The sequence below is a fragment of the Siphateles boraxobius genome, unplaced genomic scaffold (genome assembly GCF_051911475.1).
Source record: "Siphateles boraxobius isolate OS27281-9 unplaced genomic scaffold, OSU_SipBor_1 33, whole genome shotgun sequence".
Classification (NCBI taxonomy): domain Eukaryota; kingdom Metazoa; phylum Chordata; class Actinopteri; order Cypriniformes; family Leuciscidae; genus Siphateles; species Siphateles boraxobius.
The window spans coordinates 8,810,745-8,831,455 of NW_027508953.1; the positions used below are offsets into that span (position 1 = coordinate 8,810,745).

General features: G+C 39.0%; 1 protein-coding gene across 21 annotated transcripts in view; it reads left to right on the plus strand.

Moving 5' to 3' along the window:
* pleca (plectin a) overlaps window positions 1-20,656 on the plus strand; it is a 117,820-nt gene extending 97,164 nt beyond the window's left edge. For 13 of the 21 annotated variants that reach the window (XM_077195371.1, XM_077195382.1, XM_077195381.1 and 10 more), the window contains 14 exons: window positions 397-549; window positions 951-1,105; window positions 1,327-1,453; window positions 2,819-3,002; window positions 3,265-3,297; window positions 3,758-3,915; window positions 4,110-4,288; window positions 4,889-5,027; window positions 5,145-5,498; window positions 5,668-5,751; window positions 5,836-5,940; window positions 6,094-6,192; window positions 7,713-11,057; window positions 12,088-20,656. In XM_077195371.1, the coding sequence (XP_077051486.1) occupies window positions 397-549; window positions 951-1,105; window positions 1,327-1,453; window positions 2,819-3,002; window positions 3,265-3,297; window positions 3,758-3,915; window positions 4,110-4,288; window positions 4,889-5,027; window positions 5,145-5,498; window positions 5,668-5,751; window positions 5,836-5,940; window positions 6,094-6,192; window positions 7,713-11,057; window positions 12,088-18,396 (11,424 nt within the window). In that variant the 3' untranslated portion in view covers window positions 18,397-20,656. The remainder of the gene's footprint in view (window positions 1-396; window positions 550-950; window positions 1,106-1,326; window positions 1,454-2,818; window positions 3,003-3,264; window positions 3,298-3,757; window positions 3,916-4,109; window positions 4,289-4,888; window positions 5,028-5,144; window positions 5,499-5,667; window positions 5,752-5,835; window positions 5,941-6,093; window positions 6,193-7,712; window positions 11,058-12,087) is intronic. The other 8 variants (XM_077195372.1, XM_077195386.1, XM_077195390.1 and 5 more) reach the window with 1 other exon arrangement.
* Window positions 20,657-20,711: the final 55 nt, after the last annotated feature.

Sequence of the window (20,711 nt, forward strand, 5' to 3'; positions counted from 1 at the left end):
CCTTGCAGAATCTGCAAAATGTTCATTATTTTAACAAAAGAAGAGGGAAATAGCATAAATATAATCTCATTTATAAAAATGACCTGTTCAAAAGTTAACATACACTTGATTCTTAATACTGTGTCCTTAATACTGATCCCATGTGGGATCCTGTTTGGTCCTGAGCAGTAAAACTGCCCTCTGTTCTTCAGAAAAATCCTAAAGATGTAAGATGTATTATATCGTATTCAAGACAGTACTAAATCAAACATTTAAATGCGTTTTGTATGATCCCTTTTATTTTGTTAGAATAATAAACATTTAGCAGATTCTGCAAGGTGTACATGTATGTAAACTTTTGATCATGACCTCACATGATCATACATACATATGCAAATTTGTCTCTCTGGCCATCAGGAGGAAAAAGAACAGCTAAATGAATTCAAGACACACCTGGAGGGTCTCAACCGGAGAGCTAAGACCATTATCCAGCTCAAGCCGAGGAACACCGCTCACCCCGTCAAGGGCAAATTACCCATTCAGGCTGTTTGTGACTTCAAACAAATGGAGGTAAAGCAGAGACACTGAGTTGCTTGTTTTTTGCGTGTGTGTTTATGTGTACATGGGTAGTGTTTATGTGTACATGGGTAATAAAATAAACTGAATCATTCCTAGGGGCTCAATGAAGAACACACAAACAACTCGTTGAAACGTGTGTTTATTTGCATTCCTATATTCCAGTCCCTCTTTCAAAAAATGTGTCACATGTGTGATCATGCTCTTTCTCACCATGGGTGTAATTTGTGATCTAGCATGAATATCTTGCTATTTCACAGGCTCAGCAATTAGCCTCACCCATTAATTTGTTCTTGCCCTTTAGTCACCGCAATTATACTCTCAAATACACAATGCAATCCATAGTACCGTAGACACTTCAAACTCAATTAACATCCTTCATTTTTTTGGCCCAGATCACGGTACACAAAGGAGATGAGTGTGCCCTAGTGAACAACTCCCAAGCGTACAACTGGAAAGTGCGAAACTCCAGTGGAAATGAAGCCACAGTACCATCCATCTGTTTCATTGTCCCTCCCACCAACAAAGAAGCTATGGATGTCAGCTCTGGGTAACACAGTACATCCTAATACTAGTGCACAAGACTAACCTCACTTGACTTTTCTTCCTTCCGTTGGCAGCACATTCAGATTCCACATACTTTTATCTATCTCTGTCTTTGACATCTGGGAGACGAGATGTGTGCTTTTCTTGTGATGTTGCAATATAAACCAAATCTTTTTGATTAGTGTTTGGCTTTCCATCTTATCCTTTGATTTGTATTAACCTCAGTATGGATGCGAGTCTGCAGAAGCTGATGGTTCTTTGGCAAAGGCTGCATGTTGATATGAAGAGCCTGCTGTCCTGGCAGTACTACATGCGAGATATACTGCTTATCAACTCCTGGAATTTCATCATGGTAACTAGCAAACACTCCCCTTTTTAGATGCGTTCAAAGACTTGAAAAAAAAAAGTGGAACCCAGGATGCACCTATATTATAAGGCTGGTGCAAATAATTAATAATAAATGAATGGCCTATACAAAAATTTGTTATCATTTTGTGTAAATGACTGAAAAAGAAAATCAGTCCTTTTAAAAAATACAGTATGAAAAATTAACACACTACAATTCAGAAGTGAAAAATGACGAGACTTTTACATTGTTAGAAAAACTTTCTATTTCAAATATATGCTGTAATTTTGAACTTAGTAATCATCAGAGAGAGAGAGGAAAAAATGTGTCACGTTTCAACAACAATATTACTGTCATGAAACTGCACATGGAACAAAGACAGAGGTGATCCAAACGCCGGCTTTATTATGAGGAGAATCCAGAGACAGGTACAGGGAAACAGGCAGAAGTCAAAACCAGGTAAGCAGTCCAGATCAGCAATCATACAATGCAGGGATAAGGCAAACGGGAAGACCAGATACAGACAGGAAGTCCAGGAACCGTGACACTAAGGAACTAGGAAAACACTAAGGAACTAGGAAAACGCTTAGGATGCAGTAAGACACTTACAATACTCAGCAAAGGTACAAACGGCCACTCAGGCTTAAGACAGGTGCGCTAAACCAAATAATCAAACACAGGTGCATAAAATAAACCATAATCAGTCCAGGGTAAAACATAAAGGAAACAAAAACCTAGGAAGAAGTGCCCCACAGAGGCTCAAGCGGGCACTCCAGCCGCAGATCGTCACAATTACACGGCACAACAGTTTTTAGCATTGATAATAAAAAGAAAAGTTTCTTAAGTACCAAATCAGCATATTAGAAAAATGTATGAAGGATAGGTAGACCAGGGTAATGGCTGCAAAAATTTTGAATTGTAATTATATTTCACAATATTAATGTTTTTGCTGTGTGTTTAATGTAATAAATGCAGCCTTTGTGAGCATGAGTCTTCTTTCAAAAACATAAAAGTTAGTGCATTCATTTTGAGTTTTGCTGAAGCTTACATTTAACAGTGTTATTAAATTATTATCAGTGTTTTTTAACTTTACCTTTAAGTAAGCATTATTTGCTACAAAAGTCTAAATGTAAAAACATTTTTAACATGCACAATTAAATATTCAGTATCAGCCAATATATGTCAAATATCAATTGCTACGGTAAATATAATCTCTAATATTGGCTTTTAACTGATAGAAATTGAAAGAACTCATTATTATGTATTATTTAATGGTATGCAGAGGCATACAAACTGAAAAGTTGCATTATAAACCTTATAAATGTACTCATGAATTGTAATTAGGTGACACTTTTTTAAAATTTTGTGTAGTTCAAGACTCTGAGAGTCGAGGAATATCGACTGACCCTGAAGAACCTGGAGCAGCACTATCAGGCCTTCATACGTGACAGTCAGGATTCTGAGCTCTTCGGTGCTGATGATCGCTTGCAAGCTGAGAACAGTTACAGCAAAGCCACTCAACACTATGATAACCTGCTACGCTCCGCTGAACAAGGTGGGTGTCCGATAAGGTCAGCTGGTCTGTTCAGATGTATAGAAACCATTCATCACTTTCACGGTTCAATGAAATTGCACACATACAAAGCCATCTTTGTCCCAGCAACACCCCGTTTTAAGACATGTCCCTGAGCACAGCTGAAGGTTTTTCTGCATGATTGGAGCAACACGAACGCATTATGACTTGTAGGAATTTCAAGATGGGGCTGGATAGGGCATTCTATCCAACCCCCATTATGACTGTGAGACTTATTTTTCAGAACCTGTTCTCATCCGAAAGGACAGCGCACTGGGTAAAGATCCGAGAGTGGATTTTTTAACAAACTGTGAATGATATGTCCATGTCATTGTTTGTTTCATACTTTCATGTGCATTTTGTTCAAAACCACATTGAGTCCAGGGATTTTAGCATGGTTTTAATTCATTTTTTTCTTTTGTGTGAGGTCATCTTCACAGATTTTCTCACCATTTGACAGTTTGAAATGCAGTGTACTCACTTAAAAGTGTGCAAATTAACTGATTTACTTGATCTTTAAGGCCTGAAACATTCTCTGTGAAAGTACTTGAATGTAAATGCTTCTATAGCTATGCAAGCTCAATTTCTTGTGCCTATATATTGTATGGATACTGCATAGATATGTTATTAATGAAGAAACATTCTTAGATGTGTGTGCTTTTGCTTTTTTCTGTATTTTTCCAATATTTTACAGCATTTCTTCAGCTTTTTTAACACAAAGTATTTCGATTATCTAGGGGAACAGGATGAGTCAGTGTGCAAGAGTTACATCACCCAGATAAAGGACCTGAGATTGAGACTGGAAAGCTGTGAGAACCGGACAGTGAACCGCATCAGACAGATGGTAGACAAGGATCCTCTCAAAGCCTGTTCACAGAGAGCCACTGAACAGAAGGTCTGAATAAACACTGTATTAGTATACATTATACCATTGAATCAATCAAGAAATGCCTTCAAATGTATATATACCACATGAAGAGCCTGTGTATGTCTACTGCAATCATTCAAATGTTTATTTTTAATTAATTGAAATCTTAATATATATTATTCAATAACTAAATCCTTGTGTATTCTCACGTCGTCCTACAGAAAGTGCAGAATGAGTTGGAGGGTATAAAGAAAGACCTGGATAAGATAGTTGAGAAGAGTGAAGCAGTGCTGGCCACATCTCAGCAGTCCAGTTCAGCCCCTGTCCTGCGCTCAGAAATAGACATCACCCAGAAAAAGATGGAGCACACCTACAGTCTTTCTTCTGTGTATCTCGACAAGTGAGTTACACTACCATTCTAAGGTTTGGGTTAGGTACGCCGTTTTAATGTTTTTAAAAGAAGTCTCTTATGCTCACCAAGGCTGCCTTTTTTTATCAACGATATAGTAAAAGCAGTAATGATGTGAAATATTATTACTATTTAAAATAACAGTTTTCTATTTTAATATATGTTAAAATGTTATTTATTCCTGTGATGGCAAAGATGAATTTCAGGAGCCATTATTCCAGTCTTTAGCGTCACATGATCCTTCAAAAATCATTCTGACATGCTGATCATCAATGTTGAAAACAGTTGTGCTGTTTAATTTTTTGGTGGAAACTCTGATACTTTTTACAGGATTATTTGATGAGTAGAAGTTCAATAGAAAGTAAATAGAAATAGCATTTTTGTAACGATATAAATATGTACATTTATATTTATATGTAAATCTTTTTCTGTCACTTTCAATTGAATGCATCTTTGTAGAATAAAACCCCAAACTTTTAAACTTATTTAGATTGAAGTATCCAACAGAAATGCTTTTTACTTTTCCACACTGTCATCTTTTTGTCCTTCCCATATAAAATTATGCTGATCCTATTATTTTTGTCCATAAAGGTTGAAGACCATTAACATGGTAATCTGCAGCACACAAGGAGCAGAAGACATTCTCAATAAATATGAGAACCAGTTGCGGGATGTGAACAAAGTTCCTGTTAATGAGAAAGAGATTGAGGCCACTCAAACACAGCTCCAGGTGCATTAACTCTCGCACAATAACCCAATTATGCATGAAATTGTTTACCAGTATAAACTCAAATCATACATGACCTCACAAACATGTTCATGTTCTGTCCTTCTTTTTTGACCCTAGAAACTGCGCTCAGAAGCAGAGGGAAAGCAAGCTACATTTGACCGCCTGGAAGAGGAGCTTCAGAGGGCTACAGCGGTGACCGACCGTATGTCTCAGCTACACAGTGAACGTGACATAGAGCTGGAGCACTACAGGCAGCTGGTGGGCAACCTGAAGGACCGTTGGCAGGCTGTGTTCGCTCAGATTGAGCTGAGGCAGAGAGAACTTGACCTTCTGAGCAGGCAGATGCAGGCTTACAGACAGAGCTGGGACTGGCTCATCCGCTGGATAGCAGATGCCAAGCAGAGGCAGGACAAGCTCCATGCTTTGCCCATTGACAGCAAAGCCCTTCAAGAGCAGCTGACCCAGGAGAAGGTATCTATCTATCTATCCATACATCCATCCATCTACCGGTCAATCTGAAATGCAGGGTTTTGATTAATTTTCTGTTCTCAATGCTTTATATAATGAATATCATATAATATTTTGCTAGAAAATCATGCTAAAAATCTTTTTATTTACGTCATGTCCCTTATTTGTACAGAAACTGCTTGAGGAGATTGAGAAGAACAAGGACAAGGTGGATGAGTGCCAAAAATATGCTAAAGCATACATTGATGCCATAAAGGTGTGTTTGAATGCTGCCGCATACATATTTTACTCAAATCTAAATGAATTATGAGTAGCGCTCTGACTGAATGTTCTCATCCAGGATTATGAGCTCCAGCTGGTGACTTATAAAGCTCATGTGGAGCCCATCGCTTCCCCTCTGAAGAAGACCAAAATGGAGTCTGCATCTGATGACATCATTCAAGAGGTACCCTAGATATCTGATATCCACCTGTCTTTGGCTCTTAATCTGCTATATGCATTCATTTACATACTGTATGCATAACTTATACTGTTCTACTTGGGCTTTTTTTTCTTGATCTTCTTTGACATGCCAAATAACTTAAAAAATATCTTTCAGTATGTGACTCTGAGAACACGCTACAGTGAGCTGATGACTCTTTCGACCCAGTATATTAAATTCATCATTGAGACACAGCGCCGCCTTGAGGATGAGGTGGTAAGTATCAAAACCTAATGTCTTAGTATTCTAGCACTAACTTTAAATCACTAACTTGATCCTTTTGAAGTTTAATTTGTGGATGTATGGACATAAAATATGTATTTATTTCATTGTACAAACCATATGAGACACAGTTACATTTGTATCTTAGGTTATCAAAGTGTGAGACAATAGTGAAGACAAAGTTGAAACATGCTATTGTTGGCCGTGTGCTAGAGGTTAAAGTTCTGGAAATCAAAAATGTAACAGATTGAGCAGCTCACCTAGGCCTTCATTAATATAAATGCTAGTGGTGCAGCACACTCCATTTCTTTCACAATGTATGTCTTTCATTATGTGTTTACTACTATGGAGGTGTTTTAATATCTTTTCCATTATAGTGAGCTCTCAGTTAGTATAGGTACCCTTCAGCCTGAAGCAAACTTAAAATATGCTGTTATCCTAAAAATAAGAGTTAGTGCATGGTGCAATGTACCAATGATGCCACATTGTTTCGCTAGTTTAATTTCCTGGTTTGATTCTGTCTGCTGCTTAGCCGCATTCTTACCCTTCATAACTTTGTGCACTATTTGTTGATTTTCCCTCTGAGTATGCTTCAGCCTGACTGTCAGCCCTTCTTCTGTAGATGTTTTCTGCTCAATTTTGGTTTCCATTTTCCTTTCTAACCTTTATTTTCTTGTCTGCTTCTCTAAACTGCTTGCCAGTGCTTAATCATGATGAATGTTTGTCATGTTTGGGCGCTAAAGAGGTAAATTGTCCACAAAAATGCATGTTCATCCAATTACATTTGCATTTTTGCCATTATTAAGAAATATGTTAACTAAAATATGAACAAATATATGCATTAATATATATTATTGGATTTGTCAAAATCCACACTTTGGCATTCATCAGACCTGTTTTTCTTCTTTTCCCCCCCTTATGGTCTAGCATTATTTAAACATTATTTAATAAGTCTCACTCTTTCTTTGCTGCATCACTAAGCTGTTCTGTTGTAGGCATGATAATACATGTACTATGAATATACATTTTCAAATATTCTTCCTTCATTGACCCTTTATAATAATATTTTGTCATTTATTAAAAGGTTCAATTTCCATATTTTGTTCAAAAGGGAATCCAAAACCCATTCTGTAACCCTTTTCACTCTAATGTAAAATATATTAAAAACCACAAATCTTCAGTCTTCAAAATGACAGGGTAGAGTTTTAAAGTTTTTATTCATTTAAAAAATGTATCCAGTGATAACACCTCATTAGCATGAAACCATTCGATATTCCAGCTCTAGTGGTGTTTTGTGTACATTTTGTGATTGTGTCTCATCTTGTGTACCATACATTGACTTTATATAATCCTTAATAAAATAACTACATAAGTTGTTTTTCTGTTTAGCATAACACCCTGTTACTTTGTCCATGTACTTGCATTCGCATGTACGTACATGCACTTATAATATCTAACACTTAAATATTTAACTTTGTTTCTATTTCCCCTACTATTTACCTTCACTAATACAGAAAGCTGCCGAAAAACTTAAGGAAGAAGATAGAAAAAAGCTGGCCGAGATGCAGGCCGAGCTAGAAAAGCAAAGGCAGTTAGCTGAATCTCACTCAAAAGCTATTGCTAAAGCAGAACAAGAGGCGAATGAGCTGAAGATGAAGATGAAAGATGAAGTCAGCAAACGACAGGACGTAGCGGTCGATGCTGAGAAACAGAAGCACAATATCCAACGAGAGCTTCAAGAGCTCAAAAGCCTTTCTGAGCAGGAAATCAAGTCTAAGACTCAACAGGTAGAGGAAGCCCTCCAAAGCCGGACCAGAATTGAAGAAGAAATCCATATAATCCGACTCCAGCTAGAGACGACGATGAAACAAAAAAACACTGCTCAAACAGAGCTTCAACAGCTCAGGGAAAAAGCTGCAGATGCCGAAAAACTCCGAAAGGCAGCACAGGATGAGGCAGAGAAGCTTCGGAAGCAAGTTGCCGAAGAGACTCAGAAGAAACGCCAGGCAGAAGAGGAGCTTAAACTGAAATCAGAGGCAGAAAAGGAGGCTGCCAAAGAGAAGAGGAGGGCCCTTGAGGATCTTGAGAAGTTCAAGCTTCAAGCTGAAGAAGCCGAGAGGCACATGAAGCAAGCAGAGCTGGAAAAGGAAAGACAGATTCAAGTGGTAGAGGAAGTGGCTAAGAAGACTGCAGCCACTCAGCTTGAGAGTAAACAAATATCATTGACAGCAAAACTGGAAGAATCACTCAAACATGAGCAAGTGATGGTCATTCAACTGCAGGAGGAGGCAGAACATCTCAAAAAGCAGCAAGCTGAAGCAGATAAGGCAAGAGAGCAGGCAGAGAAGGAGCTAGAAACATGGAGACAGAAGGCGAATGAAGCTCTCCGGCTCCGGCTCCAGGCTGAAGAAGAGGCCAATAAGAAAACTACAGCTCAGGAGGAAGCTGAGAAACAGAAGGAGGAAGCCAAAAGGGAGGCAAAGAAGAGAGGAAAAGCTGAGGAGGCTGCCCTTAAACAGAAAGAGATTGCCGAAAAGGAACTGGAGAACCAAATGAAGATGGCTGAAGAAACAGCTAAACAAAAGCTTGCAGCAGAGCAAGAGCTTATTAGGTTAAGAGCAGATTTTGAGCATGCTGAACAACAGAGAACTGTCTTGGATGATGAGCTCCAGCGTCTCAAAAATGATGTCAATGCCGCTGTTAAACAGAAGAAGGAGCTTGAGGAGGAACTGGTAAAAGTTAGGAAGGAGATGGAAGTTCTACTACAGGTAAAATCCAAAGCTGAGAAAGAGTCTTTGTCAAACACTGAAAAGAGCAAACAACTACTTGAATCTGAGGCTGCCAAGATGAGGGAACTGGCTGAGGAGGCAACTAAACTGAGGTCAGTTGCCGAAGAAGCAAAGAAACAGAGGCAAATTGCAGAAGAAGAAGCTGCCCGTCAGAGAGCAGAGGCTGAGAAGATCCTCAAAGAAAAGTTAGCTGCTATCAACGAGGCAACCCGTTTAAAAACTGAGGCTGAGATTGCTTTGAAAGAGAAGGAGGCTGAAAATGACCGCTTAAAGAGAAAAGCCGAAGACGAGGCCTACCAGAGGAAAGTTCTTGAAGATCAAGCGGCTCAGCACAAGCAAGCAATTGCAGAAAAGATCGATCAGCTCAAGAAGTCTTCAGACACTGAGCTCGACAGGCAAATGAAAATCGTAGAAGAAACCTTGAAGCAGAGGAAAGTGGTGGAGGAGGAGATCCACATTCTCAAACTCAATTTCGAAAAGGCTTCAACTGGCAAACAGGACCTTGAACTTGAGCTTAACAAACTGAAGGGCATCTCAGAGGAGACACAGAAGAGCAAAGCGAAGGCTGAGGAAGAAGCAGAGAAATTCCGAAAACTTGCTTTGGAAGAGGAGAAAAAAAGGAAAGAGGCAGAGGCCAAGGTGAAAAAAATCCAAGCTGCAGAAGAAGAGGCAGCTAGACAACACAAAGCTGCTCAAGAGGAGGTTGAGCGTCTAATAAAGAGAGCAGAAGATGCCAAAAAGCAGAAAGAGATTGCAGAGAAAGAAGCCGAGAGACAGATAATTTTAGTCAAAGAGGCTGCACAGAAGTGTTCTGCTGCTGAACAGAAAGCCCAAAATGTTCTTCTCCAGCAAAATAAAGACAGCATGGCGCAGGATAATCTCAAGGAAGAGTTTGAAAAAGCAAAGAAACTGGCACAAGATGCAGAAAAGGCTAAAGACAAGGTTGAGAAAGAGGCTGCCTTGTTGCAGAAGAAAGCAGAGGAAGCTGAACGTCAAAAGCAGGCAGCTGAGGCTGAAGCTGCCAAACAGGCCAAAGCCCAGGAAGATGCTGAAAAACTGAGGAAGGAAGCTGAAAAGGAAGCTTCCCGGCGAGCTGAGGCAGAGGCTGCTGCTTTAAAACAAAAACAAGAGGCTGATGCTGAAATGGCCAAGTACAAAAAGCTTGCAGAAAAGACCCTGAAGCAGAAGTCTTCGGTTGAGGAGGAGTTAGTGAAGGTTAAATTGCAACTTGAAGAGACAGACAAACAGAAATCTATCCTTGATGATGAACTTAAGCGACTCAAACAAGAGGTCAGTGATGCTATGAAGCAGAAGGCTCAAGTAGAGGATGAGCTCTCTAAAGTTAAGATTCAGATGGAGGACTTACTAAAACTGAAACTTAAAATTGAAAAGGAAAACCAAAAGCTTATGAAGAAAGATAAAGACAACACAAAGAAACTCCTTGAGGAAGAGGCTGAGAACATGAAAAAACTGGCAGAGGAGGCAGCACGACTTAACATTGAGGCTCAAGAAGCTGCAAGATTACGACAAATTGCCGAGTCAGATCTTGCCAAACAGAGGGAACTGGCTGATAAGATGCTGGAAGAGAAAAAGCAGGCCATTCTTGAGGCGACAAAACTGAGGGCTGAAGCTGAAAAGCTCCAGAAACAAAAAGATCAGGCACAGGTAGAGGCTCAAAAGCTGTTAGAGGCCAAGAAGGAGATGCAGCAGCGTCTGGAGCAGGAGACTGTAGGTTTCCAGAAATCTTTAGAGGCTGAACGCAAGCGACAATTAGAGATTACCGCAGAGGCTGAGAAACTAAAGCTCAAAGTGACGCAACTAAGTGATGCTCAGTCAAAAGCGGAGGAGGAAGCCAAAAAATTCAAGAAACAAGCTGATGAAATCAAAACCCGTCTACTAGACACTGAAAAACAGACTTCCGAAAAATACACTGTTGTTGAGAAACTGGAAGTACAGAGACTGCAGAGCAAAAAAGAGGCTGATGATCTGCATAAAGCAATTGCAGAGCTTGAGAAAGAAAAGGAGAAATTGAAAAAAGAGGCTGCTGACTTACAAAAACAATCAAAAGAGGTAATGTGTTATATGTTGTAGTCCTGCATTCTAGTGTTTTATATATTAGCTTTAAACACCTTAATTAACAATTAACAGTTTTATACAATTTCTGAACCTTTGTTCATGGACATTGCATGTTACCAGTCTCAGTGATAACAAAGCCTGCAATTGTCATGAGCAAAGTTGTTCTGGTCCCTTTTAACACTAGTGTCCATGATGTATTTATTTAGTTTACAATTATGTTGTGCAGCCTATTTGCACATTGTTGGTATCACTATTTGTTTTAAAATGGTTTCTAATGTCTGTAACTTGGACACTATAATGTATTGTAATTTCCCTAAAATATCCATATTTCCATATCAATTCAACAATGAACTAAATATATTTCAGCAGTTCAATTTTAGTGTACCTTTAATTAATATCTATTTTAGCATGCAGTGAAGTTGTCATGTTTACATACTGTATTGTATTCTTTTGATTCTGTGATTACAGTGAAATCGGCTATCATTTACTCGCTTCTTCTGTGGAACTCAAACAAAGATAATATGAAGAATCTATCTGTTTTTCCTATGCAAAGTCAATGGGCTCCAATATTATTTTCACCCCCTTTGACATTCATTGTATGGACATAAACAGTTAAAACATTCTTCAAAATATTTTTTGCTCTGCAGAATAAATAAGTTAGGTTTGTGATGACATGAGTGTGAGTAAATGATGACAGAGTTTTCATTTGTGGGTAAAATATACCTTTAAGATATGCATGTACTTAATTGTCATTTCAATGATCACTATAACCACAGAATCATATAGACACAATACATTATATAAATGTGACATCACAGCGTACAACAGAGATCAATTAAAAAGTACACTGACAGGTGCAAGTTATGGTGTAATTATATAAGAAAGAATATAACTGCATCTTAAAATGCTAAATTATCTGTTCTATAAATATATTGTATTGCGTTTGGCAGTTATATTTTTCCTTATACAGTGATTTCCATGCCATGCATTGAATTAATTATTATTTTATGCTGTTTTATCACAGATGGCCAATGTACAACAAGAACAGTTACAGCAGGAAAAGACTATCCTCCAGCAGACTTTCTTCGCAGAAAAAGAGACACTGCTGAAGAAGGAGAAAGCCATTGAAGCAGAGAAAAAGAAGCTGGAGAAGCAATTTGAAGATGAAGTAAAGAAGGCTGAAGCACTTAAAGATGAACAGGAGCGTCAGAAAAAGCAATTGGAGGAGGAGAGAAAGAAACTTCAGTCTGCCATGGATGCTGCCATCAAAAAGCAAAAGGATGCTGAGGAAGAGATGAATGCCAAGCAAAAAGAAATGAAAGACCTTGAAAAGAAAAGAATTGAACAAGAGAAGCTTCTGGCAGAGGAAAACAAGAACTTGCGAGAAAAACTCCAGCTGCTTCAGAGTTCACAAAAGCCATCCCACACCAAGGAGATTGAAATTCAAACTGACAAAGTCCCTGAAAAAGAGTTAGTTCAAATGACTATGGTAGAAACAACAAAGAAGGTCCTAAATGGCTCTACAGAAGTGGATGGTGTGAAAAAAGATGTACCCTTGGCTTTCGATGGAATCCGAGAGAAGGTGCCTGCGAAAAGACTTCATGAGATTGGTCTGCTCAGCAAAAAAGAATTTGACAAGCTTAAGAAAGGCAAAACAACTGTCGAAGAGCTTTCTAAGAATGACAAGGTCAAGATGTGCCTAAAAGGTAAAGATTGCATCGGTGGTGTAATAGTTGATCCCAACCAGAAAATGAGCATCTATCAAGCTTTGAAGGACAAGAAGATTACACAAAGCACAGCTATGATGCTTCTTGAAGCCCAAGCTGCATCTGGTTACATAATTGACCCCATTAAGAACAGAAGACTCTCTGTAAGCGAAGCTGTGAAGGATACCTTGATTGGACCTGAGTTGCACACCAAGTTGTTATCGGCCGAAAGGGCCGCCACAGGATTCAAAGATCCATTTACTGGAGATAAAATCTCACTGTTTGAAGCGATGAAAAAAGGTTTGATTGCAGAGGACCAGGCCACAAAACTTCTTGATTCTCAATATGCAACTGGTGGGATAGTTGATCCTGTCAATAGCCACCGTGTAACAGTCCAAATGGCATGCACACAAGGTCAACTTGATGATGATCTAAGCAAATTTCTGTCCACCCGTCCTGTTGACAAAAAAACATTCATTGATCCCAACACTCAGGATTACCTCACTTATTGTGAGTTACTGGAGCGATGCAAACCAGATCCTGAGACAGGCATTCCATTACTGCCAATTACAGAACTTGCAGCCCAAATTGAAAGAACTTATACTGATGAGGAAACTAAAGATGTATTTAGTAAGGCAAACCTAACAGTTCTATTTGGAAGATTCAAAGGAAAGACTGTCACCATCTGGGAGGTCATAAACTCTGAGTACTTCACTGAAGATCAGAGAAAGGATCTTATCCGTCAATACAAGACAGGAAAAATTACAGTTGAAAAAATTATTAGAATTGTAATAACTGTTGTAGAGGACAAGGAAAGCAAGAAGGAACCTGCATTTGATGGTTTGAGATCATCAGTGCCAGCTTCTGAACTTCTGGAAGCAAAGGTTATTAATAAAGATTTGTTCAACAAATTGCACAATGGAAAAGCTACTCTTAAAGAGGTCTCTGAGCTTGAACCTGTCAAGAAAGCCCTAAAGGGGACACACTGTATTGCTGGAGTGCAGATTGAGTCAACTTCTGAAAAGATGTCTTTCTACGAAGCCATGAAGAAGGGCTTGCTCGGAACAGAGTCTGCGCTAAACCTTCTGGAGGCCCAGGCTGGAACAGGCTTCATAATTGATCCAGTGAAAAATCAAAAGCTCACAGTTGATGACGCAGTCAAAAGTTGTGTTGTTGGTCCAGAGCTGCATGAGAAATTGTTGTCTGCAGAAAGAGCTGTTTCTGGTTACAAAGATCCATATACTGGAAAAACTGTATCCCTGTTTGAAGCAATGCAAAAAGATCTCATTAAGAAAGACCAAGGTGTCCGTCTGTTAGAAGCTCAACTTGCAACTGGAGGAATTATTGATCCTGAGAAAAGTTACCGCATCACTCCAGATATTGCATATAAACGTGGATACCTAAATGAGAAGATGAATGAAGACTTAAGCAGCCCATCAGTCTCCAATACAGTATTCATTGACCCAAACACACAAGAAAATGTCACTTATGCTGAACTGCTGAAAAGATGCATCACTGATAAGCAGACTGGTCTTCCATTGCTTCAACTATCTGAAAAGGCAGTCAAGTCAAAAGAAATAGAACCAGTTTCTGATGTGCAAACTAAAGAGACCTTGAGCCATGCTACAGTTGAGTTGCACAGTGGAGTTTTTAAAGGAAGAAAAGTCACCATTTGGGAGATTATCAACTCTGAATATTTCACAGAGGAACAAAGGATTGAATTTATCCGGCAATATAGATCAGGAATAATCACAATTGAAAAACTGATCACGATTGTGATCACTACAGTGGATGAAAAAGAAATTAAGAGACAGGGCGACTTTGATGGTTTTAGAGGACCTGTAACGGCCAGTTCCTTGCTTGAATCTAAAATCATTGACAAAGACACCTTTGACAAAATCCAACAAGGAAAAAAGAAACCTGCAGAAGTTAGTGACTCCATCAAACGCTACTTGCAAGGTTCTGATTGTATTACTGGGGTATTTTTGGAAAAAACAATGGAAAAACTCAGCATTTACCAAGCAATGAAGCAGAAACTACTGACATCAAACACAGGAGCTTCCCTGCTGGAAGCTCAGGCAGCTACTGGCTACATAGTTGATCCTATCAGGAATGAGAAGTTTACAGTGGATGATGCTGTTAAGACTGGCATTGTTGGTCCAGAGCTTCATGAAAAACTGCTTTCAGCAGAAAAAGCTGTTACTGGTTACAGAGATCCATACACTGGTAATAAGATCTCTCTTTTTCAAGCAATGCAAAAACAGCTTGTTCTAAGAGAACATGCTATACCTCTTCTAGATGCTCAGGAAGCCACTGGAGGCATAATTGATCCAGTAAATAGCCATCGACTTCCTAGTGATATAGCCATTCAGCGTGGCTTCTTCAGCAAGCAATTAGCCAAATCTTTTAAAGACCCCACAGATGATATCAAAGGTTTCACTGACCCAAACAAAGATGAGAATATCACATACAAACAACTGAAAGAGAGATGTATGGCCGATCCAGAATTTGGAATTGCCCTGTTACCACTTTCTAAAGCCCAGGCTCCAGAGCAAGCTGAAAAATCATATGTTTACACTGAGGAACAAGCACAGACAGACTTGGCTAATACCCAAATAGACATACCACATGAAAGTTTTGCTGGTAAACAAGTGAACTTATGGGAAGTCATGAAATCAGATTTGCTTCCAGAAGAGGAAAAACAAAGGCTCCTTGAACAGTATCGCTCAGGCAAAATCACAAAAGAGAGAATGATCATTATTATAATTGAAATCATTGAACAAAAAGAAATCATCAAGACTGAGCAGAGTATGTCATGTGATGTAATCAGACGCCGTGTTACTATTGATGAACTTTACAGAGCTCGTATTATAGACCTTGAAACTTACAATCTGCTCAGACAAGGCAAGAAAACAATCCGGGAAGTTATGGAGATGGAAAGTGTGAAACACTATCTCTTTGGAACAGGCAGCATTGCTGGGGTACTCTCAGATAACTATGCTAAGGTTAGCATCTACCAAGCCATGAAGAGAGGTCTCATTAAACCTGAAATTGCCATTGATCTGTTGGAGGCACAAGCAGCGACAGGATTCATCACTGATCCTGTGAAAGATGAATTGTTGACAGTTGATGAGGCCGTCCGGAAGGGTCTTGTTGGCCCAGAGATCCATGACAAACTCTTGTCTGCTGAGAGAGCAGTCACAGGTTATAAGGATCCCTACAGCGGTAAGGTTATTTCTCTATTCCAAGCCATGAAAAAGGACCTTGTTCCTGAGGATTATGCCATGAAGCTTTTGGAGGCCCAGGTAGCAACAGGTGGCCTCGTGGATCCAGAGTACTACTTCCACCTCCCAATTGATGTCGCCATGCAACGTGGTTACATGAACAAAGAAACCAGTGAGAGGATATCTGATCCAAATGGAGATGTCAAACAGTTTATAGATCCAACAACAGATGAAAAGTTGTCTTATGCCCTACTTCTCAAAAGATGCAAGGTTGATAAAGAGAGTGGCTTACGATTATTGTCTCTGGCGGACAAGAGACTTCTATTTAAGGGCCTTAGAAAACAAATCACTCCAGAGGAGTTGTTGCGCTCCCAAATTATTGATCAGAAGACCTACACAGCACTCATGGAGGGTACCATTTCTGTTGAAGACCTCAGTAAAGACCTAAAGAAATATCTTGAAGGCATCAGCTCTATTGCAGGCGTGTTTGTAGAGGCTACAAAAGATCGACTTTCAGTCTACCAAGCCATGAAGAAGAACATGATCAGACCAGGCACTGCCTTTGAACTTCTGGAGGCCCAAGCAGCTACTGGGTATGTGATTGATCCAATCAAAAATCTCAAAATAAATGTCCACGAAGCTGTGAAAATGGGAGTCGTAGGACCAGAATTTAAAGACAAGCTTCTCTCTGCTGAACGAGCTGTGACTGGCTACAAAGATCCATACTCTGGCAAGGTGATCTCCCTGTTCCAGGCTATGAAGAAAGGTCTTATTCTGAAAGACCATGGTATTCGTCTGCTCGAGGCTCAAATAGCCACTGGCGGAATCATTGATCCTGAAGAGAGTCATCGACTTCCTGTTGAAATGGCCTACAAGAGGGGTCTGTTTGATGAGGAGATGAATGGTATTCTCACTGATCCCTCTGATGACACTAAGGGGTTCTTTGATCCAAACACAGAGGAGAATTTAACCTACCTCCAGCTGATGGAGCGCTGTATAACAGACCCTGAAACTGGACTTTCTCTATTACTGATGAAAGAAAAGAAACGGGAAAGAAAGACATCCTCTAAGTCCTCAGTCCGCAAACGTAGAGTTGTTATCGTAGATCCAGAAACAGGAAAAGAGATGTCTGTGTATGAGGCATACCGCAAAGGACTCATTGACCATCAAACATATATTGAACTTGCAGAGCAAGAGTGTGAATGGGAAGAAATTACCACCTCATCATCTGATGGTGTTGTCAAGTCTATGATCATTGACAGAAGGTCTGGACGGCAGTATGACATTGATGATGCAATCTCCAAGGGCCTCATTGACCAGTCTGCTTTGGACCAGTACCGTGCTGGTACGCTTTCTATCACTGAATTTGCTGACATGCTCTCTGGCAATATGAGTGGCTTCAGATCACGTTCATCTTCCTTTGGGTCCAACTCATCCTATCCCATGAGTCCAATACCCTCCATAAAGACACCAGCTTCAACCTGGACTGATCCAACTGACGAAACTGGACCAGTGGCTGGAATCTTAGATACAGATACTTTGGAAAAGGTGTCAGTTACGGAGGCAATGCATCGGAATCTAGTTGACAACATCACTGGTCAAAGACTACTAGAAGCACAAGCATGCACAGGGGGAATTATTGACACAAACACTGGAGAGAAATTCTCTGTTGCTGATGCTATGAACAAAGGGCTGGTGGACAAGATAATGGTTGATCGTATCAACCTAGCACAGAAAGCTTTTCAGGGATTTGAAGATCCAAGAACCAAAACCAAAATGTCTGCCTCTCAAGCCTTAAAGAAGGGTTGGCTCTACTACGAAGCTGGCCAACGTTTCCTTGAAGTCCAGTACCTAACAGGCGGTTTGATTGAACCAGATGTTACTGGAAGAGTATCTCTGGATGATGCTGTTAAGAAGGGCAATCTAGATGCACGCACTGCACAGAAACTAAGAGATGTCAGTGGATATTCCAAATACCTCACCTGCCCCAAAACAAAACTCAAGATCTCATACAAGGATGCCATGGACAGAAGTATGATAGAGGAAGGATCTGGCCTGAGGTTGCTAGAAGCGTCCTCCCAGTCCAGTAAAGGTCTTTACAGCCCATACAGCATCAGTGGCTCTGGATCAACTTCAGGGTCTAGGTCTGGATCCAGAACTGGTTCAAGATCAGGCTCTAGAAGGGGAAGTTTTGATGCTACAGGCTCAGGTTTCTCCATGGGCTTTTCTTCATCCTACAGCCCCACTAGCTATGGCCGCCGTTATGATTCAGGGGCACATGGTGGACTGCAGATGGATGAGCTAAAGCAAGCCCTTACAGCTTTAGCATCAGGCAGGAACTGTTGCTATGATGAAAAGAGAATATTCACATCATCACAAACTCAATCCTCTTTAGTTGCTTAATTTATGTACACAAAAAGGACATTTATCCTGCTCTGCATGATATTGCTAATGGGCTTTTTTTACTTATGGGGATAATATTGATATATAAGACTGGCTTTAATATTTTATTTCATTTTTATATATTTAGTTCAATATACATATGTTTGTCACTTTTTTTTCTCTCTCCTAATTTTTCACATGACAATATGAAACTATCATATACAGTTTTTTCTGCACAGCATTCATGGCAGAATCATAATCATATATTTTTTATATTTAATCCTTTCAATTTTTAGCAGTGTTTTTTGTATTGTTATTTTTTTTCATGTACCTTGTACATTGGCACATGAATTATACTGAGAAGTTTCAAGGATGTATAGATTTCTCGGAGAGGATATGGTAATGCTTCAGATGAGATGTAAAAGTTATTTGTTAAATATTTTTGTGTAAAGATCCCTTGGGTATCTGTACACCACTGAATATTTAAGCCAGCATGGTAAAAAAAGGAGGAGGTGGTGGGGGGGGGGGGGGGGGGGGGGGGGGGGGTTCTGTTGACTATCTGCAGAGTGGAATAAAGTCCATTTGGACACTCATGATTGGGAGCATGCCAATAAACAAAACATATTGGCAGCACTGCCATGGCCATTGTTCTGTGGAAAGCCATTCTCTTCTCATTATTGAAAACTAGAAAACAATAAACTTTGTGCTATGCAGTCTTACCAGATAAAGTGAAATGGATTTACCCATCCTATAGTCATCTTAAAAACAGAACATCATTACAGAATTTAATCACTCTAAAGTTGACAGAGAAAAATCTTTAAAAGCATAAGTAACTCACATCCCAACTTCCCACAATCGTCTCATTTAAATGGGACCTCACTTGCGCCTTAACCTTGTGTGACGTCTGCATTAACTTTCTTGTAAATGTAATGTGCTCCCTCAATAGGCTTGAAAAATAAAGCCTAAATACGATAATAATGTTTCACTGCAGATTATATTATTATACAGATGTAAAATTTGTAATGTAGCATAAAAGTGTTATATTGTCTTGGGACACTCCCTTCTAAGTTACAATGAGTTTTTAAATATTAACTAACCTGGCCAATAATGTCAATTCAAAGACCTGCTTTTGTTTTTGTTTTTGCAGAAAAGCTCATGCACTGTGTAGTTATCAAATGAAATACTCTTAATATTATAAATGATAATGATATAAATGATGGTCTCCTTTTTTTATAAGTAGATAAAATGTCTACAGAATTGCATAGTTACTGACACCTGACAACAGATTTTACAGAAACCAAGGTATTGAAGACATGGTTAATGATTTTTGTCAAATGCCATAAAATACTTAAGATTTTTAGAATACAATAAAGCAATTAGCAGAAAAAAAACCTGGAACCTTGAATATGCTCAGTCTACCTCTTCTTTAAATTCATGTCCCCATTGTTATAGTAACTAGCTTTGTTTTGAATCATCTATTAGCTCCATATCTTGCACTGCCACTTGAGCTCCACTTGTGTGTTTAGAGAATATGGAATGGATTGCTCCTTTCAAAAGAATCACATTGTGATCTTTCAACCAACATACATGTTCCACTACCTTTGTTTATGCTCCATATAAGAATTGTTAGATTTATTTGGTTGAGTAGAATTAAAACGCTAATGGTCTTAGTCAGCTGATATTCACCCATATTGGTCAATTTTAACACTAAATCTAAAGTGTTTTGGTGTAGTGCTAGAAACGTTAGAATGCTAACCCACTGTAAATCAGTTTCTGCATAATAATATCTTGTGTGTTGGTATAGTAATGTAGGCCTATTGACAAGCATTACAAATAATTGAATATTGATCTCTGACCTGATTGTAGATTTGTACAAAAACAAGGACTCTGTAGGTTAACAAATTATGACTTATCTAAAATTGTAGTCATGTAATCAGAAACTAAGAAAGACTGAATTTCAAAGGCACAAAAAGAAACTGTTTTAGTCTCTTCAATGCAATGTTTTGTTTGGTGTTTTTTTAGACTTTTGGTTCACTCTACTGTAAATCATAATACTTCAATTTTAGTTATATTTTCCTACATTATATCCTCTGCTTTTTATGTTCTACTAACATCATTAAAATGATGCAATATGATCAGTTATACTCAGCAAAACCCTTTTAAAGGAAGCTTTTTGAGGCACTAAAAGGTATATTTGAAACTGTTCTGATGTTAAATGCATGATACGAGTATGAAATGTTAATATCCTATTGTAAATAAACATTAAATATCTGCTGTACAATGTCAGTTTACCCATGTGTCAACTCTTTGGTATAGGAAAAATTTCAACCAGCATT